General features: G+C 33.2%; 1 protein-coding gene across 5 annotated transcripts in view; it reads left to right on the forward strand.

Moving 5' to 3' along the window:
* Positions 1 to 24,595, forward strand: part of DCUN1D5 (defective in cullin neddylation 1 domain containing 5) — a 32,401-nt gene extending 7,806 nt beyond the window's left edge. For 3 of the 5 annotated variants that reach the window (XM_081280073.1, XM_081280074.1, XM_081280075.1), the window contains 6 exons: positions 458 to 528; positions 922 to 1,013; positions 18,310 to 18,418; positions 18,506 to 18,610; positions 20,581 to 20,683; positions 22,032 to 24,595. In XM_081280073.1, coding sequence (XP_081136199.1) covers positions 458 to 528; positions 922 to 1,013; positions 18,310 to 18,418; positions 18,506 to 18,610; positions 20,581 to 20,683; positions 22,032 to 22,087 — 536 coding nt within the window. In that variant the 3' untranslated portion in view covers positions 22,088 to 24,595. The remainder of the gene's footprint in view (positions 1 to 457; positions 529 to 921; positions 1,014 to 18,309; positions 18,419 to 18,505; positions 18,611 to 20,580; positions 20,684 to 22,031) is intronic. The other 2 variants (XM_081280076.1, XM_081280077.1) reach the window with 1 other exon arrangement.

Genomic DNA, 24,595 nt, shown 5'->3' on the forward strand with positions numbered 1-24,595 from the left:
ATGAAAATGGGCATTATTTCTTACACATGCTAGCTTCAATCTTCTTAGGCTTTTTAAAATTCCTGCTTTGTGGGCTGGGGATGTAGCTCAGTGGTATAGCACTTGCCTAGCATGTGCAGTATCCTAGGTTCAATCCTCAGTACCAAAAAGAAAAAATTGATTCCTGCATTGCCAAAAATTTTATTAGGAGTAGGCTTAGTAAATTTTTAAAATAAATTAATGATTAATACTAATGAAGTATTTCTTTATCGTTTCTTTTTAAAATTTCCTTAATTTCATAGCGACTTGTTAAAGACTACTTTTAAAAGTTTTAAATTCTAAATCCTCTAGCAAATATTTATACTTTTTTTGAAGCTATTCTAGTTATTTGTCAAATGTTATGTTGTATTCATAGATGCCTTGTTCTATGTTGATATTGAATCATAATCAAATATATAAATTATTTTTGTCTTTGAAGGTCCTGATGAAGTTGTAGGGCCAGAAGGAATGGAAAAATTTTGTGAAGACATTGGTGTTGAACCTGAAAATGTATGTTTTATTTCTAAGTAGAATGCAATATAAGATGGGTATAACAAATTCATAAATTTCTGAAAATTGAGATTTTATACTTATGAAGATTTTCGTTTTTTTACCTTTAGTATTGTAAATTTGCATTTAGAGTGTTATTAATCAGTTTAAGTTGGGCACGTATTCTCTTGTTATAAATGTTTTTGTGCTAAAGTGAGATTCTACCTTCATAAACTTTTACTTCTAAGAAATTGGCCCATCTTAGTTTCTTTATAGTTAATAATTCCAGAGGTTGTACTCTTTAATGGTTGAAGGATGGATATAGTTTTTATAAAAATGCTCTCCATGATAAATATAGAAATGATTATCTCTATGCTGACTTTTCCCGTATCCTTTATGTTCTGTTCTTTCCAGATTATTATGTTAGTTTTAGCGTGGAAATTGGAGGCTGAAAGCATGGGATTTTTTACCAAGGAAGAATGGTTAAAGGGAATGACTTCATTACAGTAAGAAATTTTTTTAAAAAACAAATTTGATGGCCTATTTGAAGATCTTAATTGATACTTTGTGCTTCGTAATTTTCAGGAATAAGATTTCACCTTTAAAAAATCAAATTGGTTTGATCTATCACAATCAGTTTGGGGTTTGACAAAATTATATTGTGATCTTGGCAGATAAATACCCCATTTTTCATATTGTTTTAGAACTTCAGTATAATTGTATTAAAAACTCGTTGATTCTCTTGTTAAATTAATTAGAAATCTGTGATTAAAGAGTTTGTATTCACAGGTTGCTTGAGTATTATAAGGGCTTTACATTCTGAATAGAGTACTCCACAATGTAAGGAGTTTGTTTATGAGCAGTCCTAAGTTCCAGGGCCTCCTCACTCCTTTCTTAAATCAGTTTGAAGATACAATTACATGATATTTTTATGATTGAGATCATTTAGTAAAAAAGAAAAACAAACAGAACAAAAGAAAATGTCAGTTCCCATGCAATCTTCAGCCATTTTATAGTTGGATACTTTCAGTTTAAGATGGTGTCTTTGAATATCTAATTATAAGTTATAGAATTAACTTTATAAAAATAATTTGATTTTGGCTTTCCAGAGTGAAGTTTATTTAATTTCAGAATTAATAAGGAATTATGTGTTAATTTTATATCATGTTCCTAATGTTTCTTCAGGATATTACTGGTTAAAATTTTCAAGTGAGGAAGCATTAATTTATATTTTAAAGGCAGAAACTAAGGTTTTATTAGCCTGGTGGTTTCCTGTTGTGATATGCTTTTATTAACACACCTAACTATTTTTAGTCCTTCTTTGCCTGTTCTTCAGTTTTTTAAAAGGAAGTATATTTGTTTTTATGGCACCTATGCTTTTGTATTTGAGTTTTCAGTGTCTAATTTAAACCAACATTAACATATAGATAGTTTATATTTGGAGGGGTAAAAACCTTTTTTCGGGAACCAAATCATAATTTCCAGAACAGAACATAAAACCAATTCTCCTACTTCCATTATTTATAAATAAGGAATTTAAGACTAAAACAAGTTAAGAAAATATTTGGCAATGTTTACACAATTCCTTAGTGGCAGATTTAGGATCTAGAGTTTAAATTTACCAATTACTAGTTCTGTATTACATTTAGATGTTGTAATATGCCCAGTTAAATACATTGGTTCTGAAATTTTGGGGGGCTGTATCCTACCAAATATTTAATTAACTAAAAAAAATTTTTTTATTATTTATTGATGGACCTTTATTATTTGTTTTATGTGGTGCTGGGAATCGAACCCAGTGTCTCACACGTGCTAGGCAAGTGCATACTTAAGGATACACAAGGAGCATAAACCACAGTTTTTAGCCTGTTCTATTAAAATTGTTAGTTGTTAATTTGACATTTTAAGGGCTTTTTTTTTTTTTTTTTTTTTTTTTAGAGAGAGAGAGAGAGAGAGAGGGGGACAGAGAGAGAGAGAGAGAGAGAATTTTTTTTAATATTTATTTTTTCTTAGTTCTCGGCGGACACAACATCTTTGTTTGTATGTGGTGCTGAGGATCGAACCCGGGCCGCACGCATGCCAGGCGAGCGCGCTACCACTTGAGTCACATCCCCAGCCCCCATTTTAAGGGCTTTTTAGGTTACTATATTTTGTGAGCTGTTTTTTGGATTATTCCAGCTAATAAGTAGTTTTGTATTTATAAACCAAGAAGATGCAAATTGTTTGTTTTTGCATGAGTTGATATGAAGAGCCTTTGTATAATAAAATGGTTAACAAAACATTTCTGATACTCCTGAATCATTAGATATGAGTACCAAAAAACAGAAATTAAGTAGCCCATGAACATGGTTTTATTAGCATCTTTTTTTTGAGGGGAGAGTTGTTACTGGGGATTGATCCAAGGGGCACTCTACCACTGAGATATATTGCTAGCCCTTTTTATTTTATTTTGAGACAGGATCTCACTAAGTTGCCCAGACTTGCGTTGAACATGGACTCCTATCTCAGCCTCTTGAGTTACTGGAATTACAGGCACAGGCACATGCCAGTGCACCTTTGACATATGTTTTCTGTAGGAAGTTCAAAAGCTATTCAAAATAAAAGCAAGTACTTATTTTAAATTGTCCCAGAAGTTTATCATTGTCATGTACCTAAAACAATATTAACAATATTCTGTAGAGCTTTGAAGCTATACAAATAAGTTTTCTCAGCTAGGAAAATGATTTTTTTCTTCATGATCTAAATTGTTATGTGAAGTATAAAGTTTTCTTCCCTCTCTCAATCAACCAATTCTTATTATTCCCTGAATCTTTCAAAATCTTGCTAGGAATAAAATAGTTCAAATTTTAAGCAACACAGACTAAATAACCTGTATGTCTTAATATTAAAATTTATAGTTGTTTAATATACTTGACTTTCTATAATATAATCTTAAAATATAAAACTTTATAGGCTCAGTTCCCTGTGTATAGTTCTCATTTGTACTTTTAGAATTTAATTTAGCCAAGGAAGCTGATGGTTTTTAAATCATCTTAAGATAGTTATCAGTTGTTTCAAATAATTTTAATGTCTAGAAACTTTAGTTGAACTGTGCTAAAGAATAGAAATAGTCTGATAGTTAAAATATATACTTTAGTCAAATATAGTGAACTATAATAGTCATGATTAATTTTAATCTGTATTGTATAATGCTTTACAGTTTTTAGAAAACTTTACACATTTGCTTTAAGGCTATCATACAGGCTTTCTATAAGTGAATTGGCTTTCTATTTTGTATGAAGAAATTTGTTCATTTGAATTTATATATAATTTGGAGTAGATGGATATTTTGTAAGTTTCAGAGGATGAAATTGCCATAGCTTTTCTAGATATTTTGTTTCATAAAGTTTTCATCTTTAATAAGTCAAGTTTCCCCACATTGTATTTAATTTGATAGATATTTACATTAAAAACCTATCTTACATTAAGTACTGTGCCTCTTACTGGTGATCACTGTGATACATCAGGCACAGCTCTTGCCCTTTATTTATATTATAATAGGTCAGGGAAGACAGTTCAGTACTATAACTGAAACCCAGGCAGAACCTGATATATGATAGAGTAAAAGTACAAAATACTGGGAAAGGAAAGAAACTAATAAGGCTAATTTCAGCTGAGTAGATTGTGAAATCTTTATAGACTTGCATTTGAACTGGAACTTGAAGAATGATCAAGATGTTGTTGGTTGAGGATATGGGAAAATGTTTCAGAAGAGAGAAATTGAGAGGAGAGCCTTGAGGAAGGAAATTATGTTTAAAGGACGCAATCTGGTTGTTAGAATTATAGGATAGATAAAGTTGCCAGAATGTGTTTAAAATTCTAGGTATTTGGGATAATGACTCCATTGTGAAGAGCTTAGGTAACATGTTTAAACAATGTTTTAGATTCTGGGAAACAACCAGATATATAATGTATGTATATATTTTTTAGTTGTCAGTGGATCTTTTATTTATTTATATGCAGTGCTGAGGATTGAACCCAGGGCCTCACACATGCCAGGCAAGCAAGTGCTGTACCACTGAGCCGCGACTCCAGCCCCAACAACCAAATTTTTGAGCATAGGAATCATCAAAGATTTTTCAGTGCAGTTTTTAATGAGCAGTTGTTTTTGTTTTTGTGTTTTCAGATTCTTTGGACTGAAGCAGGCCTTGCATGTGCTAGGCATGCACTCTATGCCATTGAGCTATATCTCCATCCCTTATTTTATTTTATTTTTTTTTGAGAGAGAATTTTAATATTTTTTTTTTTTTTAGTTTTCGGCGGACACAACATCTTTGTTTGTATGTGGTGCTGAGGATCGAACCCGGGCCCTGAGGGTCGAACCCGGGCCTCATGCATGCCAGGCGAGCGCGCTACCACTTGAACCACATCTCCAGCCCTCCCTTATTTTATTGTGAGACTGGTTCTCACTAAGTTGCTCAGGCTGGTTTTAAACTTGTCATCTTCCTGCTTCAACTTACCAGGTAGCTGATAACACAAGTATGTACCATTATATCCAGCTGCTGGTTATTTTAAGGTTAGAGACTTGAGAATTTTAGCAAAACTGTGGACCATCTCCCTGTTAAGATTCACATATACTGCTACACACAAAATCATGCTTGTTTTCTTAGGAGGTTATGGATCTTTCTTATTCTCCATCTACAGATACAAAGTTCTAGGGGTGGTTGGAAGGTTTGGTTCTGACATACTCTACTGGAATGGAGCATTTTTCACACATTAGCTAGATGAAAGTTTGGTGTTGGAACAAGGGTAAAATATGTTGGTAGAGAAAACAACATAGACCTTTGAAGAGAATTGTACTTGATATGATGTTATAAATAAAGTGGTAAGAGGATAGCATCTGATAACAGTGGTAGGAACTAAGTTACCCGCCAGTGGGGGTACAGATTGCACATTCAGGTCTTTCGAGCCCTTATTTTGAAAATTATAGGGAATGTTCTGGCTTGACTTTCTTTAAAAAAGAAAGGAATGAAGAATATTTACTTTATGGTGGAGGCAGAGGAGTGGGTAGATGGGATCCTCTGGTGAGTGTGGTTTGTGACTTATTCATTTGGCATTTTGGGTCCAACTACTAATTGCTGTTTGCATCTTTCCTCTTCAGTCTCTCATGAGTTTCAAAATGCGCTTTTCACATTTCCATATACGCCTAGAGGTAGAATTATTGTAGGTGATAAACCTGATTTAGAAAAGGTTCTTAATCTAAAATTTTGTGATGAAATTCTTTTATTGGAATTTACCCTTCAGGAAGAGAACCTCATTTAGATCTGATACATAAATGAGAATTCTCATTTTAAAGGTGAAGCAGAATTTTGAAGGCCTCCCTTGATGATCAGGTGTTTAACAATACCCAGGAAATTAATTTCCAAGTCTCAGTATTGAAATTTATACCATTTTGTTCTTCCATTAACCATAATGGCCTTGGAGAGTGGTATTATATTATGCCAATATTCCCCAAAATCTGGTGTTTTTCTTTCTTTCTTTTTTTGATTCTATTCATAGACTACTTGCTTCCCATGACATTACTAGTTAAGAATGCTTTTTCTTTTTTTTTTTTTTTTTAAGAAGGACCTATTCTTCCTAAATTCCTAATTTCTGTGATATTGACTTTTTTTTACTATTTGGAGTTTATCTAGGGACTAGATTAAGAATTGAGTTGGTATTAGTGAGTAGGTATGTTTACTTGGTTCATTAACAGTCTCTATGATGCTGGTAATGTGGAGATTTGGGCTTATCTTTTTTATCACTCTTTTCCAAGGAGAAGACATCAATTTTCAGTGCCATTAGATTCTTTCTCTGCTCAAGATACAGACCATTAGGTGTGGTAGGATGTAGTTTGGGTAACAGAATGTAGGGTAGGCGATTTTTTTAATCCATTTGTCTCAAAAGAAACACATTAATCCAAGAGCTATCTTAATCATTTAACACATGTATTCCCATTAATCTTTATGGCTATCCTATGAAATTATTATTGTTATTTTAGAAAAGAGGAAACAAGCTGGAAAGGGTTAAATTAGTAACTTTCCTAAAGGCCCCATGGCTGAAAATAGAGAAGTTAGGATTTTAACTGAAGTCACTGACAAGAATCTTTGTTCTTTGTTTCACTATCTCTGTCTTAAAGCTCATTGAGATCACTTAAGTAATATTGTTGCTGTGTGTACCCATGGGATGTAAAATATTTGGAAAAGATTATATATAATTTCTTGGGTTCTTATCTCTTTAGAACTTAATCACTATGTGCTTTATGATTTTGTTTTGATCTGTACTTTTCCACTGATTTTTTTCCCCAATAGGAATTGTGGAACTTAATAATTAAAAATCTCGTCCATCAACCTTGGGGCTTATTTTTGGTGTTCATATTTTTATTTAACAAATATTTTTGGAGTGCTTCTATATACCAGACCTTGTGTGTTACACTGTTAAAATAATTTTCAAACTATGGAGGTAGAAAAAGGAATAACTTAGATTGTCAGGAGGCATACTTTTGTCTTTTTCTCCCTTTTGTATTTCAAGTCTGTTAAAGTTTTGCATTATATTTTTAGTAAGCTTTTTGCTGCTGTGACTAAAAGATCCAACCAGCACAACTGTAGAGGAGGAAGAGTTTAATTGGGGGCTCATGGTTTCAGAGATCTTGGTCCATAGACAGCTGACTCCATTCCTCAGGACTTGAGGTGAGACTGAACATCATGGCAGAAGAGTGTGGTGGAGGGAAGTGGCTCACAAGATGATCAGACAGCCTAGAGATTCCACTCACCAAATAGAAAACATACACCAAAGGCATGCCTACCAATGACCCACCTCCTCTAACCACACCCTACTTGCCTTCAGTTACCACTCAGTTAATCCTGGTAGGGGATTAATTCACTAATTGAGTTAAAACTCTCTTAACCCAATTATTTCACCTCTGAATGTTCTTGTATTGTCTCACACATGAGCGTTTGGTGGACACCTCACATCCAAACTATAACAATGAGCTTAAATTACTAAAACAAAATGTGAAAACATTGCTTTAAGTTACAAAGGTACAGAAAACAGGCCTCTACCTAAAATAATCCATGAAGGGGAAAGAATACATGTAACTCCCCCCTCCTCCCACGGCAGTGCTAGGGATTGAACCCAGGGCGTCATACTTGTTAGGCAAGCGTTCTACCACTGAGCTACATAGAGCTTTATACTTAAAGTGTAGAGGTAATCTCAGACCACTTTTTGGGGTGGTGGTGGTACCAGGGATTGAACTCAGGGAAGAAAATTATAAAGAGGCTAAAAGATATAAGGATAATTTTGTTACTATTGAGTTTTGAGAGTTTTCATATTCTAGATTTGCATATACAGGATACAGAATATCTGTATTCCAGACAGGAGTCCTTCATTGGATATGTGGCTTGTAATATTTTTTTCTCATTTGTTTTTATCCTTAATAAGGCTTTTTGGGAAATTTTTAAAATTGTATGATTTTATTAGTATACTGTGGTTATACATAATAGTGGGGTTCATTTTAACATTCATAAATGAATATGATATAATATATTCCATTTCAATCTGTGGTACTTCTACTTTCCCTGTCCTCCTTTTCCCTCATCCCCCTCCTCTATTCTACTGGTCTTTCCTTCTATTTATTTGTTATCTTAATTGTTCATTATGATCATACATAAGTGGAATTCATATATGCATAAGTTGATTGATTTCACTTCATTACTTCCTCCCATTCCAACCCTTCTTTTCTTCCCTCCATTCCTTTCCTCTATTATTTTCATAAGATCTTCCCTTTGTTTTTATTCCTTATTTCTTCCTGGTTTTTACATTTGATAGAAAACAGTTGGCCTTAACTTTGAGTTTGGCTTATTTCATTTAGTATGTTGTTTTCTAGTTCATCCATTTGCCAGCAAATGCTTCATTTTTATTCTTTATAGCAGAGTAGAACTCCATTTTGTGTGTGTGTGTGTGTGTATATATATACATATACCTATGTGTGTGTATGTATGTGTGTGTGTGTGTATATATATATATATACACACACACACCACATTTTCTTTATTCATCCATTTGTTGACAGACACCTATGTTGGCTTCATAATTTGGTAATTGTGAACTGCGCTACTATGAACATTGAAATGCAGGTATCACTATAGTATGCTGATTTCAGCTCTTCACAAGGAGTGGATTAGCTGGATCATATTGTGGTTCCATTCCTTATCTTTTAAGGACCGTCCATATTGCTTTCCAAAGTGTTCCTACTAATTTGCAGTCGCACTAACAGTATATAATTATTCCTTTCTCCCCACATCATCTCCAGCATTTATTATTATTTATTTTCTGGTTTTGTTTTGTTTGTACTGGGGATTGGACCCAGGGGTACTTTACCACTGAGGTACATCCCCAACCCTTTTTATTTTTTTTAATTTCGAGACAGAGTCTCACTAATTTGCTGAGGGTCTTGCTGAGTTGCTGAGCCTGGCATCAAACTTGTGATCTTCCTGCCTCAACCTCATGAGTTGCTGATATTATGGGCGTGTGCTACCACCTGGCTATTATTTATAATCTTGTTATTGTCACTCTAAATGAGGTGAGATGAAATCTCAATGTAGTTCTGATTTGCATTTGATTGCTAAGGAAATTGAACATTTTTTAACTTATTTTTGGCCATTTGCCCTTCTTTTGAGAAATGACTCTTTATTTTGTTCATTTGCCCATTTATTGATTGGGTTATCTGTGTTTTTTGATAAGTCTTTGAGTTCTTTGTGTATTATGAATATTCGCCCTGTATCAGAGGAGTAGCTAGCAAAGATTTTCTCCCATTTTATAATCTTTTTGAGCTATTGTTTCCTATATTGTTCAGAACCTTTTTAAATTTGATGTCATCCCATTAATTTATTCTTGGTTTTATTTCTTGAGCTTTAGGAATCTTAATTGAGGAAGTTAGTGCCTGCACCCATCTGATGGAGTATTGACCCTATAATTTTCTAGCATTTGTAGAGTTTCTGGTCTAATTTTTAGGTCTTTGATCCACTTTGAGTTGAAGGAGGGAGATGGAGGTTCAGTTTCATTCTTCTACATATGGTGATCCAGTTTTCCCAGTACCTTAAAGACTATCTTTTCTCCAACTTATGTTGTTAGCAACTTTGATAAGGATTAGATGACTACGTCTATGTGAGTTTGTCTCCGTGTCTTCTGTGTCTTCTCTGTGTCTTCTAGTCCATTGGTTTTCAGTCTGTTTTGATGCCAACATCATCCTGTTTGTTACCTGTAGTTCTGTAGTTTGAGGTTGGGTAATGCCTCTAGCCTTGTTATTGCTCAGAATTGCTTGACTATTCACGGTCTCTTATTCTTTCTTATGAATTTTAGCACTCCTTTTTTCCCCTAGTTCTGTGCAAAAATTCATTGGAATTTTAATAAAGATTTCATTGAATTTGTGGAACATTTCTGGTAGTATGATCATTTTGACAATATTATTTCTGCCTGTAGAAGAACAAGGAAGGTCTTTCCATCTTCTAATGTTTTCTTCAGTGATTTCTATAGTTTTCATTGTAAAACCCCCTTGGTTAAATTTATTCCTAGTTTGGTTTGTTAATGGAATTGTTTTTCTCAATTATTTTTCTACTGGGTTCATTATTGGTATGTAGAAAAGTGTTGATTTTTCTATGTTGAATTTGTATCCTGCTACTTTGCTTTGTTTAAATCCAGTATATTGTTTTTCCTTTTATGGAAAAATTCTTTGCCTAGCTTTATCCTGAGAATTTTCTCTTATATTTTTTTCTAGAAGAGTTTTGAAGTTTTACATGTAAGTCATTGGTGTATTTTAAATTAATTTCTATAAAAGATGTGAGACTTAGGGGTCTTAGTTGAATTCTTTGCCTTGGTTGTCCATATATTCCAGTACCGTTTGTTGAAAAGCTGTCTTTCATCCATTAAATTGCTTTTGCACTTTTGTCAAAAATCAGTTGGACGTATTTTGTAGGTCTGTTTCTGAGTTCTTCATTCTGTTCCATTGATGTGTCTTAATCTTCTGCCAGTACCACAGTCTAAATTACTATGGGTATATAATGTCTTGAAATTAGATGGACTGGGTCATTCCCCCCCCCCCCCCCCAAATTGCTTTAGCTAATCTAGTTCCTTTGCTTTTGCATATAAATTTACATAATATCTATAAAAAACATTTTTCTGAGATTTTGATTAAACTATGAATTGACATTTTTTCTATTTTCAGTGTTTTGATATATATCTGTTCATTTTTATTTTTATTTTATTTTTATTATTTTTTAATATTTTTTTTTTTTTTAATTTTCGGCGGATACAACATCTTTGTTTTTGTATGTGGTGCTGAGGATTGAACCCGAGCCGCACGCATGCCAGGCGAGCGCGCTAACGCTTGAGCCAAATCCCCAGCCCCATATATATCTGTTCATTTTTAAATGTTATTGTTTTTTGCAGCACCGGAGATTGAAACCAGGGCCTTGCACATACTACACAAGCATTCAACACTGAGCCACACTGCCCGCCCTCCCCATTTTCTTAGATATTTGATTTTTTTCCCACCAGTCTTGTATAGTTTTTCAAAGTGCAAGTCATGTACATACTGTGTTAGAATCACATGTATTACATTTTTATTTTGACCTATTATGAATGGTGTTGTGTTTTTTTAAATTTTAAAGTCTACATGCTCATTACTATTATAGAAATACAGTTAATTTTTGTAAATTTATCTTGTATCCTGTGGCCTTGTTTTATTTAAAACAGATGTTAATTTGTTTAGAGTTCCCTCCACTAAATGATTATGTGGTTTTTCCTTTTTTTTTTTTTTTTTTTGTATTTTTGTCTGCTTTTGTTAGAAAGGTAACTCTGGCTTTTTAAAATAAATTGGGAAGTTTTTCCTTTTATTATTTGAAATGGATTATGTAGAATAGTTCTTTAAAGGTTTATTTCTCCAGTGAAACCATCTAAGCCTAGAGATTTCTTTCTGAGAACTTTTAAATTGGAATTCAATTTATTTAATAATAATTATTATAATTATTAAATATAATAATATATTATAAACATTATTTATATTATATATTATAATTTATATTATAAATAATAATAATAAATATAAATAATTTAGGACTAGTCATTACTGCATATTGTGGTGGTATTTGTGCTTTTTAAAAAATTTTTTATTCCTGGGTAATGATTATACATAAATAGAATTCATTGTGGCACATTTTTATGTACTCATAATTTGATCAGTTTCATTCCCAATTGCCTCCTCTTCCTTCTATCTTACTGGTCTCCCTTCTACTTTCATGAAAATCTCCCCCCACCCCCCTCCTGTTTCTTTCTACCACTTAGGAGAGAAAGCATTCTTTATTGTGAATAGCACTGCCATAAACATGGGTATTCTTTTGGATCAGTACTGAGGGGTGTTATAGCTGGGTCATAAGGTAGTTTCAATCTACTAGTCTTTTGAGGAATTTACATACTGATTTCCATAGTGTTTATTTAGTCTTGGTATTTCTGCTTTTTAAAGGATTGAATCAGTTTATCTAGGGTAGATTGAAAATTTTTGTGTATAGTTATTCATAGGATAGTCCCTTTGAGTCTTTTTTGTTGTTGTTGTTTTTAGATGTTGATGGACCTTTATTTTATTCATTTATTTATATGTGGTGCTGAGAATCAAACCCAGTGCCTCACAAATGCTAGGCAAGTGTTCTACCATTGAGCTATAACCCTAGCCACTTCTTTGAGTCTTTAATGATATCTTTCCCTTTTTTGTTGTTTTTGGGCAGTCTTACTAGAACCTTGTCAAGTTATTGATTTTTTTTTTTCCAAAGAACCAGTTTTTGTTTAATTGATTTGGTGGAGGTAAGTTTTTTTTTTTGTTGTTGTTTGTTTGTTTGTTATTGCTGTTTGTTTCAGTTTTATAGATTTTGGCTCTTAATTATTTAGTTCATGTATTTATTTTGCTGCTCTTATTCTAGAATCTAAAGGTACAAATATATTTTCATCTCCTTCAACTTAATGCATTTTCAGTGGACATTGACACTTTGATCCAGGGATTATTTAGGAGTTTCCTGTGTAGTTTCCAAGTGTTCATCAGAGATTGTGCTGGTATCTTCCTGCTATTATTTTCTAGTTTGGGTCCATTGTGGACAGAGAACACAGTTTCCATCACTTCAGTTATTTATTTTTTATCTGGGGGTTTGTTTTATGGCTCAGGGTATGGTGTATCTTGATTTATGTTCCATAGGCATTTGAAAAGAATATATATTCTACTGTAAATGAGTGAAGTATTCCTTTGTCATCTAGATTCTATTGGTTGATGGTATTGTTAAATTCTTGTTTATTGACATTCTAATATTTCTATCAGTTGATGAGAGGAGGTGTTTAAATCTCCGACTACAATTATGAATTTGTTTATTTCTCCTTTCAATTCTGTCAATTTTTTCTTCACATGTTTGTAGCTTTGTTATTTGGTACATCTTGGGTTGCTTAAGGTTATTTAGGATTGCAGTGTCTTCTTGGTGGATTGACCCTTTTATCATTATGCACTTGTTTGAATCATTTTCTTTGTTGTAAAGTGCATATTAGTATAGCCACTCCTGCTTTCTTTTGATTGTTTTTATGATGTATATCATTTTCCATTCTGTTGCTGTTAACCTGCTTGCATTGTTATTTTTGAGATTAGTGTCTTCTAAACAGCATATATTTGGGTCATTTTTTAAACTCTGCTTTGCAAATTTATCTTCTCATTGGTGTATTTAAAGACCTTTTATATTATGTGTGATTATTGATAAGATAGGCTATAAGTGTACCCTGTGTTTTACCATTGAAAATTTTCCATTTGGTTCTCCTTTTTTAGTCATAATTTTTAGATTTTTCTTTTTTTTTCTGAGAGTTTTCTATTGTTTTGTTTGTTTTATTGTGTGGTTAGTTGCTTGTTGAAGCATTTTTATGTTGGTTCTTTGACGTTATGTCAGATAATTATGAGCATTTCTGTCATTTTGGTGTTTGTATTTATTATCTTTTTGCCTTCTCTGTGAGATCTTGGTTCTTGATTAAGTAATTTTTTTTTATTGAAACCTGGACATTTTTAATACTATATGAAACTTCGGATTTCATTTTTAATAGCTTCCTGTAGCACCACTCTTTGTGGAGTGGAAACTTCACCCATTGACATCCAAGAAAGGATGCTTCTTGTTAGTAATAGGCAAGGGTGAGAGTTCTGGGTCCCCTTTAGGCCTTCACTGATAATGTCTTGTCTGAAAGGGGTAAGAGTGCCTTCTTAGCTATTCCCCATATAGCCTCCATTGACCCCATTAGGGTGGTGGCCTTTTACCAGTCGGTGATGGGGAAAGCCCAGACTTTTTACCATGTCAGCTCTATACCACTGCAAGGCAGAGGAGAATTTGCTGCTCATTATTACCTGAGTAGAAGTTCATGTTCTTCATGTGCTTTGTACCAAACACTATAAGAGTTGAGAGAGAGGTCATATATCCTGGCGAGGGTGCATATTTTAGGTCCTTATTGAGTCTTCACTGGCATAGGTGGGAGTTGGATCACAGGTTTTTTGATAGTGTTTGACTAAAATAGAATGTTTAGTTTTTTAAATTTTGCCCTCCTATGCTGTTCCTTTCCTAGTCTTTTGGCTAGAAAAAGTTGAGGTTTTTGTTGGAGCTCTCTTGTCTTCCCTCATTGTTTCTGGTTTGCTGGCTTCTTCAGCCCCAAGGCTGAGTATATAAAGCAAGAATAAACTCAAGGAACTTGCCACTCTTGTTATTCAAGTCTTCACTTTTGGAATTCTATTACATTTGTTTTGTATATGATATATGTGGAACATCATATATAAAGGAGGGAGGGAAGGATGGTGAGAGAGATATATTTATTCCATCTTGATGAAATTGAAAGTTATTTCTGTTTTGATCCCAGGGATGCCTTACCACTGAGCTATATCCCCAGCCCCTCCCCTCTACCCCCTTTTGAGCCAGTCTTGCTGAGTTGTTGAGGCTGCCTCAGACTTGCTTTCCTCCTGTTTTAGCCTCCCTAGTAGCTAGGAGAAAGTTATTCCTTTTAACTATTTTTTTTTTTTAATCCCACTCTTGCTAGTGCCTCTTTTATATGCCATTTTAAAACCAAGTTTTTTCTTGCCACATTTTTTTGGTTCATTATAGTTGCATATAATTATAGTATTTGTTGTTACATATTTATATGTGCACATAATATAACACTATAATTTGGCTGATATCATTCCCCAGCACTCCCCACCTCCCACTCCTTGTTTTCTTCCCTCTTCTGATGTCCGTTTGACTTTCATGAGATCCCTGCTCCCCCTACATTTTTATTTTTTCCCTCCTCTTTGGTGAGAGAAAACATATGACCCTTGACCTTCTGAGTTTGACTTATTTCATTTAACATATTGTCTCAGGTTCCATCCCTTTTCCTGCAGATGACGTAGTATCATTTTTCTTGATGGCTGAATAAAAATTCATTGTGTATATATGCTACATTTTCTTTATCGATTCGTCTATTGATGGATACCTAGGCTGCTCCATAGTTTGGCTATTGTGAATTGTGCTGCTATAAACATGGGTATACATGTATCACTATTTATTGTTTTAATCAGCTTTTTTTTTTTTTTTTTTGCTGCTGTGACTAAAGGATCTAACCAAAACAATTTTAGAGGATGAAAAGTTTATTTAAGGGCTCATAGTTTCACAGATCTCATTCTCAATAGACAGCTGGCTCCATTCCTCAGGGATCCAGGTGAGACAGGAACAACATGGCAGAAGAGTATGGCAGAGAGAATCAGCTCATATGGTGATCAGAAATCAGAGAGAGAGAGACTCCACTCTTCAGATACAAAATATATTACCCTTAGCGACAGCCCCGATGAATGGCTTCCTCCAGCCATACTATACCTGCCTCCAGTTACCACTCAGTTATGTTAAGGCTATAACTTAATCATTCCTCCTCCAACCTTGCCTTGTCTCACATGTGAGCTTTGGGGTATACCACATCTAAACCATAAATATTGAGGAGTGGTATAGCTGGGTCATATGGTGATTCCTTGCACAGTCTTTTGAAAACCTTGATAGTGATTTCCATAGTGATTGTACTAATTTACAATCTTGCCAACAGTGTAAAAATTTTTCTTTCTCTGCACATTCTTTCCAGCAATAATTATTTTTTGTATTCCCAATGACTGCCATTCTGACTATTGTGAGATGAAATCTCAGTATGATTTTGGTTTGCATTTCCCTGTTGAAGTTGAACATTTTTTCATGTATTTGTTGGCCATTTGTTTGCTTTTTGGTACTGGGGATTGAACCCAGACATGCTAAACCACTGAGCCACATCCCTAGCCCTTTTTATTTTTTATTTTGAGATAGGTTCTTGCTAAATTGTTGAGGGTCTTAGTTGCTGAGTTTGTCCTTGAACTTGTGGTGTTCCTGCCTCAACCTGCTGAGTCCCTACCTAGGACCACAGGTGTGCACCACCTGGCTTTGTTAGCTGTTTGTATTTCTTTTTTGAGAAGTGTCTCTTTAATTCATTTGCTCATTTATTAATTGGGTTATTTGGTTTTTTGGTGCTGAGTTTTTTGAATTCTTTATATATTCTAGATATTTTTCTATCAGAAGAGTAGGTAGAAAAGATTTCCCCCATTTTGTAGGTAGAACCAAGTTCTTCAAAAGTGTTTGTTTAAGCTTATTTTCTCTAGTTCTTCTCATTCTCTCTTAAACCTATTCCAGTAGGATTTTTATCCCTATCACTTCTCTGAAAACAGTTTTTCAATGTGTCATTTATAAGTGAATAATAAAAGCAATAATACCACAATTTATGGTTACACCTAAAGTTTTACTCTGTAGGCTTGAAAGCTGTATTAAATTGAATTCTGTTTAGATTGGTCAAGAAAATTTGAATAGTCACGTAGCCATTAAAAATATTAATTCAGTGGGCTGGGATTGTGTCTCAGTGGCAGAGGACTTGTCTCATACATAGGAGGAACTGGGTTCAATCCTCAGCACCACATGAAAATAAATAAATAAAATGAAGGTATTGTGTCCATCTATAATTTAAAAAAAATATTAATTTTGTAATTTTTTTCTAGTACAATTAAGTAGTTTAATGCTGATTTATTAATTTAGTAGTTTTTAAAGCCTTTCTTTTCCCTCAATAAAAAGGCCCAAATGCTTAATTTGTGTTTGGACAAAAACTAATCCCAAGGTTATGTAAATTTTTTCATGAAACAGAAAAAAAAGTGAGATGATCCTTATTTTTTCTGAGGCTTATGTAAAGAATATTGCAAAAACTAGTAAGGAGAGTGAACCAAAAAATGAATTTTTTTTGTCTTTAGTTTCCCTTAGAAACAGCGAAAAAAAAAAATCTAGCAGCATGTAAAACAGGTAACATGACTTAAGTTTGTCTTATTTTAGATATGCAAGATTTAATTAACATTAGAAATGTATCCAAATGGCTGGACATGTGAGGCAGGAGGAACCTGATTTCAAAACCCACGGAAATTTAGGGAATCTCTGAGCAACTTGGCCACACTGTCTCTGAATAAAAAGGGCTGGGGATGTGGCTCAATGGTTAAGTGAGTTCAATCCCCAGGACCAAAAAAAGAAGTATACAAAATGTTTACACCTTAATAGAATTTTAACTTACTATACATTTAGGATAGTGAAAGTCTTAGTTAAATTTGAAAATGCTAGGTATTATGTATTATATCATGAGCATTAAAGTTCAATTTTGAGTAGAATACTGTGGGTCATAATTCATGACACAACTAAATTTGATCAGTGTGTGTCAGATGGTCTCAGAGGTGGCAAAATATGAGTTAGGTCTTGATGGGTAATATTTTGTCAGAAAGTTGAAGCCAATGTGTTAAGTAGAGAAAGTAAGGTATGCTAAACCATAGCTGTGGCATATGGGAGCGGTTAATTGAAATAAAAATAGAGTACAGTAAGGATGTTCTGAAATGGCAAGAAGATGAGACTGGAGATTTGTGTCACTTATGGAGACTTTGCCTTGCTTCTTGTTCAAGTTGGAACTTGCCAACCCTGTGAGAGTTAGAAAACTGGTCAAAATTTTTGAGCATTGTACCTGTTTTTAATTGTTTATATTTAATGTATTGTCTTTAGAAATAACATGTGTAACTCTTTTGCATGCTTTTGTGTATTTATCTTACTTGAAGTTAAATGCTTCCACTGATAACTTAATTTTTTGTTTGCTATGTGGGGATCAGGATTTATTATTGGGCCACTTAATGTAATTGCTAATTACATAATATATAATATTACCACTTAATATAATTGTTAATTTCTTCTGTGTTGTGTCCCTAATTTTTAAAACCACTTATGGCTGATATCTTTCACCAAGCTGTTGCCTAAGAACTTTCCAATGAAGTATGTGATAGAGGCCTCATTAATTATATTATTTATATCCCATTCTTTTTTCTTTTTTACTTTCTCTTTTGCAATTATATGTAATAAAGGCATATTTTAATACATGTCTTTTAAAGAGATACTTACGATTTTATTAGAATTTTTTGGTTGAGTCCCATCCCCTGTCCCCCAAAGAAAAGTCTTTGGAATAAGCTTTCATTAATTGTAATTGCCAGGGTTTCCTTTTATTTTTCCTTTTATTATTGTATTGGTAGATAGAAGGCATATTACTCTAAATTTGTGAGAGAATTTTGAACTTGAATTAACTTTATAAATGTATTCGTTCTTAATACATTCCTTCTAACTCCCTAAAAATGTTTTAATTTTCTTCATTATATATTTTTTACTCAAGGTGTGACTGCACAGAAAAGTTACAGAACAAATTTGATTTTTTGCGCTCACAGCTGAATGACATTTCATCATTTAAGAATATATACAGATATGCCTTTGATTTTGCAAGGGTAGGTGTGCGGTTTTTCTTCCTTAAGTCATTGTAATTGTTTTTCATCTTAAGACCATACTTAAGAAAATTTTTTCACTTATTTTAGGATAAAGATCAGAGAAGCCTTGATATTGATACTGCTAAATCTATGTTAGCTCTTCTGCTTGGTAGGACATGGCCACTGTTTTCAGTATTTTACCAGTACCTGGAGGTATGCATTTTTAAAAAATTTTGATTAAATATTTAAAAAACAATTTGATTTTAAAATATTGAGGAACAAGTCACTTTTAAGTCCTGTACTTTTAAACATTATTCATTAGTATTGAAAAAATTCTGTTAAAATGTGTAAATTTCTATTGTCATTTTTAGACACAATTTCATGTGATTTGATATATCCTTTACATAAGAATTTGGGGAATTAGGGGTATAGTTTTGTGGTAGAATTTCTGTTTAGTGTGAATTAGACCCTGGGTTCAGTCACTAGCACTAAGTGAGACCTCCAGAAAATTTATTTAACATAGATATTTTTCATGCAAAATTAGTTTCTTGTGTCTTAGAAAGAATCAATGCTAGTAAACAAATCTCAAGAAACTTGTCTCATATTTAAGTACCAGTTCTTATAATAAAGCTTCCCTTTTGCATTTAGATTGACTATGAAGAAATAAAACTAATATTTTATGTCCACAAGTATGAGAATGACTTTAATAGCATACTTGACTTTACTGATTACTAAAAAAAGAAAAAAGTATACTGAATTTATGAAGCAAATATTCTTGGAGAGGGGTATCATTGTTCTTACTAGCGCAGTGGTTCTAAAACGATACTATTCTTTTTTACATTGTTTTATCTAGTTTCATATCTGTTTTCATTGACTTCTTTTCTCTTTTTTTGCATTGGGATTGAATACAGAACCTTACATATGCTAGGCAGGTGCTCTGCCACTGATCCTTATCCTTAGCCCTTTATTTATTTATTTATTTATTTGAGAAAGATTCTCATTAAATTACCTAAGTTGACCTTAAACTTTGATCCTCCTGCTTCAGCCTTCTGAGTAGCTGGGATTACAAGGATGTACCACCACATCCAGCTTATGCCTTTTAATTTTTTCTTGGTATAATTCTTGCCATTTTTTGAATAAATAAGTTTTTCCTTTGGAAATAATTTCTCATAAAGCTGATAACACAGCAAGTTGTCCAGAGTAGTTTTACTTAAAACTCATAATAAAGGACAGTGGCATTTATATGAAAGAATTTTTTGCACAATAAATTTTTAAGCCCAATAAAGTGAATATTTTTCACGAATAGTGTTTACCTTTCTCCTGTTTCTATTTTTAGGCAAAATTAAATTTAACTGAATGTAAAGACATTCACCTCTGAGAAGCTAAGTTGAAAACTAAATATTTTCACACACTTGTTTATATGCAAACTATTTGACATATGTTTTCTTTTTAAATCATTATTACACCATTTTTAAGTTAAGTTTTTTCTCCATTTAGCAATCCAGGAAATCTATTCTATTCTTTTCTTTTTTCTTTTTTGGTACCAGGGATGAACCCAGGGACACTTAACCACTGAGCCTCATTCTTATTCTGCCTCCCACTTTTTAAAAATTTTGAGGTAGGGTCTTTCTAAGTTGCTTAGGACCTCACTAAGTTTTTGAGGTTGTATTTGAATTTGCAGTCCTCCTGCCTCAGTCTCCCAAGCCTCAGGGATTATACCATACCTGGCTATGGGTTCTATTCTTACGTAACTTTCTCAGGTCTTCAATTAAGTGACAGAAGTGGAATTTGAACCCACTACTTCCATTAGACACCAACCTCAAAATGTAGTTCATGCAAGAAATATACTTGGAAGGAACACAAGGGAACTTTCTAGAAATGGGAAACGTTCTATATCTTGATCTTGTTAGTTACACAAGAACATACAGATAGAAAAATTGTGACTTTTAATTATTAGTATACTTGTACTTACTAATATTATTCAAAAATTAGAGAAAAAAACTAGTAGTCATCAATATGTAAATGCTCTTGAGGATTCTCTAAGAACACAAATAGTTAATAGAGAAATAAATGTTTTAGGAAATGCCAAAGCACACAAAAAATTATAATATATTGACTGAAGTTAAATCCTGTTAAGTAATGTTTGTTCTGAAGTTCACAGTAATTTGTTCTGATTTCCACAGCAATCAAAGTATCGTGTTATGAACAAAGATCAGTGGTACAATGTATTAGAATTCAGCAGAACAGTTCATGCCGATCTTAGTAACTACGATGAAGACGGTGCTTGTAAGTATGGTGTATTTCTATGAAAACAAAATTCCTAAAAATATTATGCATTTGTGGAGCATTAACATAACAGTTTTAAACATCATAACAGTAACTTTTACTGTTTAGCCAGGTTATGAGGAAGGTCAAGAGCTTAGATTCAGTAATATTATAAAATTAATTCTGGTAAATGTTTCCATTCCTTAGTAACCACACATAATAGCTAAACTTAAATGATAATTTCTGCATTTAGAAGCCAAAATTCTGCTTTGTCTTTCCTATAGGAAAAAAAAAATCATGATTTTAAAAACAAGAACTATACTAGTAAAAGCTTTAAAATTAATGATGGTACCTATTAATGATATGACAGATAATATCAATAACTCACTACAGTTTCAACCTTTCAATTAAAATATTTGTACTCTTTTTTTTTAAGAGGTAAAACTTTTTAATCTCAGAGTGCCCCTCCCAATTTTCAATCCCCCCAACTCTCTCCCCTACATCAGAGCCGGAGAGTGAGGCTCCCTGCCCTCTACCTGTGGTGGACGAGGGCCCTTTAAAGCACCTGTGGGGGTGGGAGAAGAGGAGCAGGAGCTGGTTCCATCCTGGATGCAAGGACAGGCTTCGATGGCAGGTTTTTGTGGGATGGAATCAATGAGGTGGGGTGTCAGACGCAGACACAGGATTGGGCCATCCCTGATGTGGTCAGGGTCACAACTGTCAGGACTAGGGGCAAAAACGACTCTTAAGTGGATAAAACAGATTTGGAGTAACGATTATTTAGATGAGCCAGATTACTCTCTAGATATATTTTTAGTTTTTACTATTATTTTGGTTTCCCACGTTGTTTTAATGTTCAGAGCAGTTAACCTGGAAAAGGGACTTTCCTTATAAACAAGAATTAAAATGATGCATTTAAACATTTACTTTGTGTTTATCTGTATACCATGTCCCCTTTTTAGAATAAAGCCTTTTATATGGCCCATCCCCCCTTAACAATCTTACAATACTTAGTAATGTAACAGAACTACTACCTTAATCACTTTTTACATTATGATTAAATGCCAGAATGCTATGGAAGAAGTTAATAGTGACTCAGTTATTAGAAGGTTCATGAAACACCTTGCAAAGAAAATTGCTATGAATACCCATTGTAGAAAGTCCCACCTTTTTTTTTTTTCCGGGCAAAATGGAAAAGTCTAAGAAAATACCAATATGTAAAAGAGGGAGATTGGAAACAAAACACTTAGAAGAAAGGATAGGTCAGACTATCATATGGAGCATTTGTTATAAGCATATGGAGAATTTGTTATATAGTTGGAGAGAGGAGTTTATTGAATTCTAATGAGACTTTTTTCATTATTTCTAGGGCCCGTTCTTCTTGATGAATTTGTTGAGTGGCAAAAAGTTCGTCAAACATCATAGCAAGAACTATTGTGAAGAAAATGCAAACTTTTTGATTGCCACATGTATACAAACTAATGAAATGAGGGGGAAAAATCCAAAGGGTGCATTTTCATTCATATGAAAGACTTCTCATAGTACTTTTTTTTTTTTTTCCTTTTTTTAAAAGGAAGTTTCCTTGTTACATGTGAGCGGCATTGAGCCACACACCTTCTGAGACTGAATATTGACATTTTTGTTTCAAGTTATGTTTTTAACATTTATTTCAGAACAATAAAGATTCAGATTTGTGACAAAGGCCTTAAAGTGAAGATGTCCCTTGAGTGTCAGAGTGGTATTTATTTTTGTAAGTTTGAATTCTTGATTTTTGAGGTTCAGAATTACCATGAATTTGTGAAATTTTAAAGATTTTAAGCAATCTTAATATCCGGCAATGTAGTCTGCTGATGGTATAGCTCATATTATTTATCTTTGCACAATTAGGAAGAATAATTATTGGCCTTGACTTACGATGATTTTCTGATGCAGCTAGTAAAAAACATTTCTAGATATTGGAAGTGCTCCAACTTTCAGCTGTGGGTATCTGTAAAAGCTATCAAGGTCTTATGTACGTATCTTATTTGAAAAGTTTGGAAAGATTATGTTAAGTTATTTTGTTTTTTGACCATGAGATATTTTTAATAAGCAGAAATAAGCCCTGCATGTGTATATTTAACATGAATTTTAAGTTTTGTGTATTTCTGTCAAAGAATTTCATTTACATTTGAAGTAGCAAGGTTGATATATTAATGGTCTCAAAATCAGACATTCTTTTAAGAGCATTAGGATCAATATTGAAGTTGTATTTTTATCATTAATACAAATGGCATATTTATGATATTTTTAATTATTATTTTATAATATAGAGAGTTTTGTTGAGAGCACTGTTATTTTCCTTAAGAAAACTTTAGCTTTGATTTTTGTGGACTTTGTTAAGATATGTAAAAGAAAAGAAAATAGAATAATGGATCATGAGAGACCTCTGGCTGTAAGTGCAAACTTGGTGATGTCATTTAACATTGGTAGTATTACAGTTTTGCTGTTTGTCACAATTTTCTGACTATTGGCAATACAGTATCTTGAAGAAATGACAGCCTTATTCACATAAAAGTCACCTTTTGGTTAGCAGCAGGCATGTTTTATACATTCCTTTTCAAACCATCCAGTGTTCCAGTGATAAGAAAACTTGGTTCACATTCACAGTTCAGTCACAACCTCAGTAATATTCAGTCTCATTGTATAAATGAAGAGAACTAAAGAGGTTATTTTTCCATAATAAGGAAATTTCTGTTGATTTAAAGTAAAGGTTGGTTGTTTTGATAGTGAATTTGTTTAATGAGTGATTTTCAGTATTAATTACCTAAGGGAAAAATTGCATTTTGAAACTTATTGTTTGCTTCTTGGTTAATGAACATAAAGTGATTGCCAATGTTTTACTTGCCTTCTTAATAAGATTATTTTGTACAGTTTTGTAAAACACTGATAAAATAGTGGAAACTAATTCTTTTCCTCAATACCTTTAGATAAAGATTATTTTCTTTGAATATTCCTCTTAAGGGTTAGAATTAGCAAATTATTAGAAAGGAGCACATGAACATTTGTGATTTAGTATCATGAATGATGTTTTAACATCAAATTAATATAAGAAAAGGATTTACATTGTAGAATTTCTAATATAATTGACTCTTCTAAGGTACAAGTTAAAACAGTTGAAGAATATTGTCCACTTTTGTTTAATTCAAAAGAATTTAAGTGAAATCTTACAAGTTGTTACTTTATAACTTGAACTAATTGTAAAAATCTTTGTAATCTTTATTATTTGAGTAAAGTGAGTAACACTCAAAACTTATAGGGTGACTTTAAAAAAATTTTTACTTAGATTAACTATCCAAGGGTTCCTTTAATATTTTGGCAGGGGTTGATTCTGAATATGAAAATTAAATTCACTTTTTTTCTGCCTAAAATTAGTGGTCCAATCCCACACTGGTCATGTGCCTGTTTTACTTTCTTGCTCCATCTGTTTCTCTTACCTTTCTAAAGCCATATAACACTCACCTAATTCAGTGGCATATGCCTGTATAACCCCAGTAACTTGGGAGACTGAGACAGAAGGATCAAAAGTTCAAGGTCAGCCTCAGCAACTTATCTAGACCCTGTCTCAAAATTTAAGAGGGGGTGGACAGGGGCCTGGGAATGAAGAAGCTTGGTGGTTAAGTGCTCCAGAGTTTGATCTCCACTACCCCCCACACTGTTTACCTACTTTGCTGGCAAATTTGCTTGGCCTTATTCATCAGGGCATGGGCTGTGTTCCTTCTCTCCTTTCTTAATTTATATTTGAACAACTTTCAGTTTATTGGGAAACTTATAATCAAGATGCTAAGTGGTTAAGATATTAACTGGTCAAGATGTTTAGCAAAGAGGACAGTATTAAGGAACTTGCAGTATGAAGAAGTCTCCTAAGTGTTGTGGCTCTTTTTTTTTTTTTTTTTT

Source organism: Spermophilus citellus, assembly GCF_964194105.1.
Source record: "Spermophilus citellus genome assembly, chromosome: 2".
NCBI lineage: Eukaryota > Metazoa > Chordata > Mammalia > Rodentia > Sciuridae > Spermophilus > Spermophilus citellus.